General features: G+C 40.6%; 1 protein-coding gene across 1 annotated transcript in view; it reads left to right on the forward strand.

Annotated features, from left to right (window-relative positions):
- Positions 1 to 9,717, forward strand: part of celf2 (cugbp, Elav-like family member 2) — a gene marked incomplete at its 5' end in the record, with an annotated part of 17,600 nt that extends 7,883 nt beyond the window's left edge. Inside the window, 4 exons of the mRNA XM_079455068.1 lie at positions 875 to 1,065; positions 4,677 to 4,856; positions 5,709 to 5,852; positions 6,924 to 9,717. Coding sequence (XP_079311194.1) covers positions 875 to 1,065; positions 4,677 to 4,856; positions 5,709 to 5,852; positions 6,924 to 7,051 — 643 coding nt within the window. The 3' untranslated portion in view covers positions 7,052 to 9,717. The remainder of the gene's footprint in view (positions 1 to 874; positions 1,066 to 4,676; positions 4,857 to 5,708; positions 5,853 to 6,923) is intronic.
- Between the last annotated feature and the right edge of the window lie 283 nt (positions 9,718 to 10,000).

Raw genomic sequence — 10,000 nt, forward strand, 5'->3', positions numbered from 1 at the left:
TTTATCCATTTTATACAGTGTAATTTAATTATTTATTTATTCATTGTTATTCAATTAATTAAATATTATTATTATTAAAGTAGTGGTACACAATATATCCAAATTATCTAAAAGTTTCTCATTTGCATATCGCAGTTGTTAACAATAACATTATATTATTATTATTTTTTACAAATTGTAATATAGGTAAATTAACAACTTTAAGACATAAACATTTTACATATTTCCTTTATTCCATTATATAGCAAGTTTTTCTTCAATATTGAGCATCCCTGCCAAGTAGTGTAAAGATTTTAAATCCCATTGTAAAGTGCAATAAGAAATATGTATTTGTTATATAGTTACATTTATGTATATGAATATTGGCAATCGGTAATAAATACCACGTATTTGTAACAGGGTAAACACTACTGAACGAAACAACTTAAAATAGATAAATATTCTTTTTACTGTACTTAAAATATCTTTAAACTACTTGGTACGGCATTATATATCAAAATATTTCTTTGAAATAAAAACACTTTCATAAATGACAACCGCCACAAGCTGACTTCTGTTTGAAGTGACAAACGGTTAATTTGAGTTTGAATCAGAGATTCATTAAACCAGACAGTTTGAGATCAAAATGAGTCTAATGATAATTACGCTAATTAGGAAACTTAATGACTAAATAAAAAACGCATTAAAATCATGCCAGTATTCACAATGTTGCAATTTTACATCAGCAGCAAAATCATCAAGAATAATCAAGATGTTACCCAACCCGTCCATCCACCCATTTCCCCCCCTGAGTGCCCCCACCAAAGCCTGTGCGTGTCGAATTTGAGCTTTAACCGTTCCAGTATCACCTGCGACTTTATCTGTACATTCAAAGGTCTCGTTTTCTCTTCCATTTCTCCATCTGTCTCTCTTCTCTGCTCTTCCTGTCTTTCCCTACAGCAGGTTCCACGGCTAACTCTGGCATGGGTGCGATGGGTTCGCTGGGTTCTCTGGGCACGCTGCAGGGTCTGGCCGGGGCCACCGTGGGCCTCAATAACATAAATGCACTAGCAGGTAGCGTCAACAGTGAGTACTACCGTTCATCAGCCTCTCCATCCCAAACCATACAGCATCACCTCATAGTTCCGGCCGCCCGCTGCTCATAGAGATGCCCGCTTGTGGACACGTGACCAAAGTTTACACTGATACTCTCTGATTGTAAGGCGACAAAAGAGTGGGCATCTCTCTGGGTTCACATGAGAGAATGTTGGGTGTACAGTAGCCCCGAAACACTTGGCCCCGCTTCATGTATGAATGTTATTCCATTATGTGACAGAATGTAGGAAATGCCGCTATGGGATATTTTTTCATTTTTTACAAACTTTTTTTATTTCAAACAACCTTTTTAGCAAATTTCCCTTGCACTTGTGATGTCATACTTGTTATCCAATGAAAAGACATTCATACGCTGCGGCTTAAATGTACAAATACTTACTGGGGTCACTGTACACGTGCACAATGAATGTTTGTAATTTCTTGCTTAATATATTGAATTGATGTGTGAATGTTAAACTGCTTCATCATTCAAATCAGACCAAATCCATCTCATGTAGTTTTTTGTGTTTACACCAGTCGGCCACATCTCCACAAGCGCTAATACACCACCACACCATTGCTCACTGGGTGTTTCTATAGACGTGCACTTGTTTTGTCGCTACTGTTTGTGTACTTGTTGTGTGAATGTATGTACGTTCTCGTAGGAATGTGAATTTGGAAGGAGTTAGGACTAGACTGCATCCATTTCTATTGCCCGTTGGCTACGCTGAAGGAATGTTATCTAAATGTACCTAATGGGCGTCGTGGAGTGTAATTACTAAGAATAGTCGAGCTAAAGATCACGGCGGTCCGTGCATGTGTATATGTCAGCGTGCCGGCACACAGGCAAAATCTCCTTCGCCGGTGACCTTTCAGCCAGGTTTCTAGTTTTATAAATCGACCTCTTTCTAACAGAACAATTTAAATTCATTTAAATGACTCTCTTTCACACACACGCGCGCTCATTTAAAAGGCTGTATAGTATAATTAAATATAAAAGGTCAGTATTGTAATTATTGCTGGATAAATGAGGGAGCTGACCGTCCAAGCACTTCGCTCATCATTTATTGTTTCCAGGCTGTCAAGCCCAAAGGCCAGTCAGTAAATACTCATGAATCAGTCTTTATAAACACACGCACACACACACACACACTGGCAGATCCTAAATCACACGAAGTTGCATTGTGTAATGCGTAAAAGCGCAATCTGCGTGTTCTCGCAATGTGTGAACTGGTGTCCGTTATCATAAGCTGCCACTTCTAAGGTCCCATTGTAAAGCTAGAGGGAGTGGGGAATGGTCGAGTGAGTCGAGTGAGCCGTTGGTTGCAATTCGTAACCTCAACGCTAGATGCCGCTAAATAGCATACACTGGACTGAAGTTATTACATATTATGTTTAATGGCACTAACATTTGAAGGAGCTTCATAACCTCCTCGGTGTACTGAGGTTTAGTACCGCCACAGTAACTCTGAAATGCATATTTAGTATGAACAATAGGACAAGCATAAATGTCTTAAATATGCCTTATTGCGAAGACTGGAAAAATGTATTATGAAGAGTAATTTAAGTTATTTGGATATTGTGGTATAGTGGTAAGAATCAGAGTTGACCATCAGAAGATTAAGAACGTTAACCATCCTCAATATGCTAGGTAATAAACATACAAGATAACAAATGTCCAATGAATTCATGATTGCTATTCTATGGCAACATTTTAAACAGCCTAAATTCTAAATTATAGACCTTTGTTGTGGTATACACTGTATTTAATTTGACAGTGTGTATGAACGGTCGATAAATAATTAAAGGTTGAGAAAGTTGAAATACAAAAAAAAGGTGCTACTGTATAGTGTGCCATAGTGTAAGAGGTATATGTTACCCTCGGCCGTTCCCTCACGGCTCTCGTCCCGCCTTCCTCGTTACATAACCCCATTGCCCCTCACAGGCCAGGGGTACCCAAGAGACTGTGCTCTACTCCCCCCCCAGAGGCCAATCTCTGCGGCCGCAGCACCTGGGTGTATGGACAGATGAGACGAGAGAAAAGGAGCCAGAAGCACAATGAGCAACAGAGACGAGAGAGACGAGAGATGAAAATTAAAAATAATTCTGGTCCGGTTCCCAGACACACTATTGCTCGGTCCACAGCTAGCCTAGAATCTCTTCCTCGCGGTGCCATGCGATGGTACTGGACGCTTGGTGGACGGCTCGATCCTCCTCCGCCCCCTGGCTGCCAGCGATGGCTCCTCCAGCTGAGGGCAGCCGTTCCCTGCTCCTTCCCTTAATGGCGGACGGCAACAGGCTCCGGCCCAGGGTGGACGGCGGCGGCTCCTCCGCTCCCTCTTAGACGGCAGCCAGCCCACCTCGACCCAGGAGCATGGCAGCGAGGCCTCCGTCCCATCCGAATACTGGATCTAGCACCACCGCCTCGGTCAGCCACTCGCGGACTTCCCTCGTCCGCGCCGCCCGAACTCCTCAGCACCGCGATCACCCTCTCCTTCCTCCTGGGTTTGGGCACCAATGTAACAGGGTTCAATAAAAGGAAGGAAGGAGGTAGGAACCGGCGAACGTAAAACAACTTTTAATATAACAAAAACAAACTATAAAACCAACTCCCTCACGGATTGCCGGCTATACAAAAATAATAATACACAACATAAAGTCCAGGCCTGATCCTCTCTCGTCGTACCCTCCTTTCGCTTGTCCTTTTATGCTCCCGGAGCTCCTCCATGAGAGATGCGAGACCAGTGCAACGTGCAGACACTCAGTATCACTAGCGTTCCCTCACGGCTCAAGTACCGGCATGCTTGTTATAATCTTCCTGTGCGTTTCACAAAAGAAATATAATGTTTAAATGACAAAAGGGAAAAAAACATTCTGCGACTTTTTGCGTGAACAATCCCTTTAGAGACATCATTACAGTTACTAACCAAGATCTGGAAAAAAACAAAGTTAAACCCGCTGTTAGCACCACAAAAACCCCTTTCCTCTGAGTAAATCTGTAGTGATGTATCCCATATGTTTACTAACAGGAGTTGCTCCCCTGAGCACGTGTGCATCTGTTTCCGCAGTCGGGGGTTTTGCTCTTATCAGATCCGAGGATGCAGTTGTATATTATTAAAGAAGTTGAAGAACGTTTTCCCCATAACCCCTTTAACACAGCCAAGATTGCTGATGTTGAATAATCAGATAATTAAAGATGGATCTCCGCTGTGTGACGTTTAAAAGGTGATTGGTCATATGTTTCTGTGTGTCTGAGGGTCGCCGTGGTGATCGTTTCGTGCTGCTGTTGTGACATAGTGTGCATGTGTAGGCCGTGCTCCTCATTTGCATAAACCGGTCGGTATATTCTGTATGTTATCTATCTTGTGTTTGTGCGTGAGTGGCGTTTACGTCGTTTTTTATGTCGTTTTTTATTATAGCCTGTCGACGAGTGTTGTACTTTCTACGTTTGTGTTTTTTGTTGGATTTGTGTGTGTGAGTGTGTGGTGTCCTGTGTTGTGCTGTATTGTAGAAACACTCCCTGAGTCCAAACGCTAATGAGTAAGAGCACTTCTTTTTTCTTTATTGTTGGGTTTTATGTAAAGTTGCTCACATGCTCTCAGGTATGGCGGCTCTGAACGGCGGGCTGGGCAGCACGGGCCTGAGTAACGGGTCGGCCGGGCCCATGGATGCTCTCACACAGGCCTACTCAGGGATCCAACAGTATGCGGCTGCCGCCCTGCCCACCCTCTACAGCCAGTCCTTACTGCAGCAACAGAGCGCTGCGGGAAGCCAGAAAGAGGGTAGGAAATCAAAACACACAGGATGCATTTTAGTTTTCCGTCATCTTTCAGTTCTTCATCTTTCAGGTACAGGCAGCTCACGCTGTATTTTTATGCTCTTGCAGTGAGCGTTGCCTTTTTTTAAACGATGGCGTGTCAACACGTTCATGTATATTTAATAAATGAAAGCCACAGCGTGTTATATCAGCCCGCTGGCCAAACAAAATGAAATGATGTAAAAAACAACACTTTGGACGAAACAACAATGTATTTTTTACACTTTTCAGGGAGACCAACCTATGAATCGCTTACTTATAGACTTTCAAAGTGACAACATAAAGAAACGTTACTGCGCATGCATGCGTTCCTGGGCTGCAGTTAACTTTCAGTAAACATTCACATACAATAGAGTGCCTGTAGATTTTTTCTGAAAACAAGCAAAAGAAACAAAAGAACCGATACTTGGCTAAACTCGTCTCTCCAATATTTAGAATTTAGTCTGCGATACCAAGCTCAACCGCTAGATGTCAATGTACAGTACGCTTTGTTTAAATGTGTCCAAACAACAGGACCCATTCAACAAATTGTTTATTTAAGAAAGTAAACATACAACAAAATTTAACAAATCGTTTATTTAATACAACTATTATACAGTAAAATAAAATGAAATTAAATATAAAGTTAACTGGGGGTCAGGTGCGCGCACGTCCGATGAAACGGTCTGTAGTGTCTGTACATTTACATTTGGAGCTACTGTGGGTACTGTCCGTTCAAACCCAAGCCTTCATTGACTTAGTTGTAGTATTTCAGTGCCGCGACCACAGTTCTGGTTGTTCGCTAAATGTTTACATGTGTTTCGTGTGTATGGAGCAGGACCTGAAGGGGCCAACCTGTTCATCTACCACCTGCCACAGGAGTTCGGGGACCAGGACATACTACAGATGTTCATGCCTTTTGGAAATGTGGTGTCTGCCAAAGTCTTTATCGACAAACAGACCAATCTGAGCAAGTGCTTTGGTATGAACTGACACGCAAACACACACATGCTAATGTTAAGAACGGCATAGCATTTGCAGTAGACACGCAGTGGTCCACGTATTGGTTCAGGGTATTACCCTCTTTGAAATATATGTATAGGAAAGATAGATATTTATATAGCCACAGAAACAAATGAGAGACCATTCCAAATTAATTTCTATATATATTGTGGCTATTCCAGTCAAGCGTCTTTCAACGGCAATGTTAAAGGCTGACGGCATGACAAGACACATAAAGACTGTGATCAAATCGAGGTTATTAAATAACAAAATATAACTGTTGTATAAGTGAACACTAATAGTAAATAGCAAATTCAGAAAGACTGAAAATAATGTTGAAGTGGTCTCTTAATTTTTCCTGTGGTTATATAATCCATTTAGTTTTTAACACAAACATTTCTATTGGGCGAAAAATAATAACATATTTAGACATATTTCACAGACTCTAGTGCCGTTCTGTTTCACAAAGCCATTTGCACCCTGTTTACAACAACGCAATGCATCTTTGACACAAATATTCAGTAACGTTTTTTAAATATTAAAATGTGCAATTCCCCCCCTCCAAAAAACGGCTTCTGTATTAAGTAAGATTATTAGTGAAGAAGTTAAGGAGATGTCTCGCTAAAAAACTGTGTTTCATAACAAGTTAGTCCAAAAAAAGTTAAAAAATAAAATAAAAGCTTGTCTACAGGTGCTTTTTTAAAAAGAAGACACAGGCAACATTACACGACTCCCTGTGGCTTCTGATGATATATTATACAAAGAAATACGATGGGCCTGAGCAATAAACATAATATTATTTACAACATTAGAACCTTTAAAAAACATTTTCACTTTGGGGAATTTTCGGACCAAAACATCACTAACTAATGTAGTGAAAACCACAGCGAACTTAACGTAGACTCAGAATGGGTTTCAGTGTGAAAAATCTAATAATACTATACTTGCAGTTTGCTTGCATCAGATGCGGTGGGCACGCGGCATTTCTTGCATGAAGTTATTTTGCTGCCAAACGTGACTGCGTCGCTTCACAGCTCTCTTTTCTCCGCAGGTTTCGTCAGTTATGACAATCCCGTGTCAGCACAGGCCGCCATTCAGGCAATGAACGGGTTTCAGATCGGCATGAAGCGCCTCAAAGTCCAGCTCAAGCGCTCAAAGAACGACAGCAAACCGTACTGATCTTAGCACTATAGGGCCTCTCTCATGTTACACTGCTAGGGTAAGTCCCCACTGCTGCCACGGTTACCAAACTGGGACTCCGGGGGGAGGTGGGGGGCACGATGGGGAGTTTCGCCCTTTGAGGGAGCCACTCTCCTGTAATCTTCTTTTTTGATTTGATTTTTTATTGATAACAGTATTATTTTGTCTTTTTTTTCCACATGAACGCTTCCATTTCCGCCATTATTTTGTATGACTTGCGATGGATGAACAGCTATTAACAGTCAGATTTTGTTTTTCCGTTTCATTTAAGTCACGTGTAAAGTATTTGTTTTTTTAAGTCAATATTTATACAATGGCTATTTCATTTTACGATGAACAACAGCAGAAAGGAACGATGTATAAAGTATTGTTTGTTTCTCTTTGCGAACCTGAGGCTTGTAAGGACAAGTAGGGAAGGTTCCGATATGATTAAAGCACCAATATGCACATTAAACTTCGCCCTTTGACCTCTGGTGTCAGGTTCAGGGCTTTGCTGCTCCTTCGAACCCTTGGCCCGCTGGCACTAGAGAGGAAAGGGTTAAACCCGCTGTGGCCTCTCTGTAGTCAACGGCAACAACTGCCTGAACAGCTTCCTCAAAAAAAACTTGCCGTCAAATGTTCAGTGACTTTTATTTATATTTGGTTTCTGTCAGTGAGTTTTGAGTTTCGCTTTTGCTTGTTTGTTTTTGTTTGTTGTTTTAAGGGAAAAGTTAGTTTATGCGTCAGACGATTGTGGTCTTTGTCCAACAGAATTTGTGTAGAGCGTTACAAAATATTCTGATCTGTCGATGGTTAAGATGAATAAAGCATTCGAGGTTCTATGTGGAGGGGTGGGGGAAAGAAAACGCGATGTCTATCGAAAGAAGAAAAAGTGAAATCGCAGAAAGCCACAGGCCTGTAAATTTTATTTGTAAAAAAATGCAGTTCTATTTTTATACAAAATTTCTACTGCCTCTGAAGTAAAGGACTTTATTTATTATCTTTTAAGTTATTGGGTTCCGAAAGTCGTGCTCTCTCTATCCAGAGCCTGGTCCAGTAGTCTTATAAAGTCTTATAACGAAACCTGTTGTGTGACAAGAAAACACAATCATGTGCACAACCCCTCTCTCTTTCTTTTTTCTCTTTCTCCCTCTCGCCATTTCCCACAATCCCATCCGTCAGGCCCCACTTTGTCTTTTCTCTGCTCTGTCTCAAGTAGTGGAAAATTGATTTCGTTTTGTTTTGTGTTTGGTTTTTTTGATGTGCATCCCCCCCAAAAAAACGAACGTTTCTCCCAAACAGCGATCCATCTGCGATCTTATATCGGAAGCCGGGCCGAGATGGATACTTTTGGGTGTGTGTGTTTCTACTGAGGAGATCGAGGGTGTTTGTTTGTACTTTATGTGGTTGAACGAGCGCCTCATTTTCGTGTACGTGTTTGCAATCGATTTGAATGACGAACAAAAACTGTCGTTAGAAATGCTAATGTGACGTTGGTGACGCTGGTTAATAGCGCTGCTGCTGTCGTTGTTGTTTTTCGTCTGTTTGGTTCGTTCCTTTTTGTTTGTTTGTTGTTCTCATGGTTTAATGATGTTAGTTGTGAAACAAAATAGACTACTTCCACACAGTTTTAATAAAAAAAACTGTCTGATCAATATTAGAATCTCTCTGGTTTTTACATTTTTCAGACAGTGTAAAGTTTTTTACGAACAAAAACTGTCGTTAGAAATGCTAATGTGACGTTGGTGACGCTGGTTAATAGCGCTGCTGCTGTCGTTGTTGTTTTTTGTCTGTTTGGTTCGTTCCTTTTTGTTTGTTTGTTGTTCTCATGGTTTAATGATGTTAGTTGTGTGCCGGAGCTGTGTGTGTAACTCTCCTCTCCCGTTTTCTTTCCTAGAACTCATCTCCATGACTCTATGCTCATCGTTTGCCTAGCATGTCTACGTGGCGTACAAAAAAAGTCTCATCGTCCCGTCATTGTTTCTGATGTCTTTCTGAGTTCTCCTGATCATAACCTGGTCTCCTTCTACTGATCTCTGAACTTTGACCTTAGCCTGATCTTTTTGGACATTTTTCGCATGTGACCTCATTTTGAGCTTTGTTTTTCGGATTAACTGGTGAGGGAGGGAACGGGGGAGTGAAGGGAGGGAGAAAAAAAGAATAATGATGATAATAATAATAATAATAATAATAATGTGAAAACGCTGCATTCGCTCTTTAGAGACAGAATATATTTACTAACATAACCAGAGCATCATTTTAAGAAAACCGAAAAAAACGTTAAAAAATCCTGTGGCGAAACAATTACGAAATTTTGCTTTTGTTTTTTGTTTTTCATTCGTCAGATTATGATTTCTCTCTTTACGTTGTTTTCTTTTTCATTCATTTAAAGTAAACTTGAACGCTTAATACAGGGATTGGCGTCGGGACTTTCTGTCGGCAACACTCTTCATCTGAGGCCTGCCGTAAGAAACCTACGCCGGTTTCGAAACAAAATAGACTACTTCCACACAGTTTTAATAAAAAAAACTGTCTGATCGATATTAGAATCTCTCTGGTTTTTACATTTTTCAGACAGTGTAAAGTTTTTTAAGGCCATTTTAAGTGGCTTGATTTCTCATTAAAGTCTATATAAAACCACTTTTTTCTAGAGTAGTAAAGGTATTAAAAAAAGAAAAAAGAATAAAAAAACAAGGTTGCCCTGTTTGGGGGGAAATGCTACCTACGTGTCACACCTTTTGCTGAACTGACTTACAGTTAGACAATCCGTGGTTTAAATGCACATGAAATGACCTATATTTTATACTGTTTAAATGTATAGAGGAAAAAACAGAGTTTGTGTAACCCGCGGTCCCGTCGGTGCTTTTCGTGGATAAAGTCGTGGTTTCATCAAGTCTAACAGTCTTATTTGTCTCATGTTTTTAAAGAGAAGACTAAAAATCAATTTAC

This window comes from Barbatula barbatula (assembly GCF_947034865.1).
Source record: "Barbatula barbatula genome assembly, chromosome: 4".
Taxonomy (NCBI): Eukaryota; Metazoa; Chordata; class Actinopteri; order Cypriniformes; family Nemacheilidae; genus Barbatula; species Barbatula barbatula.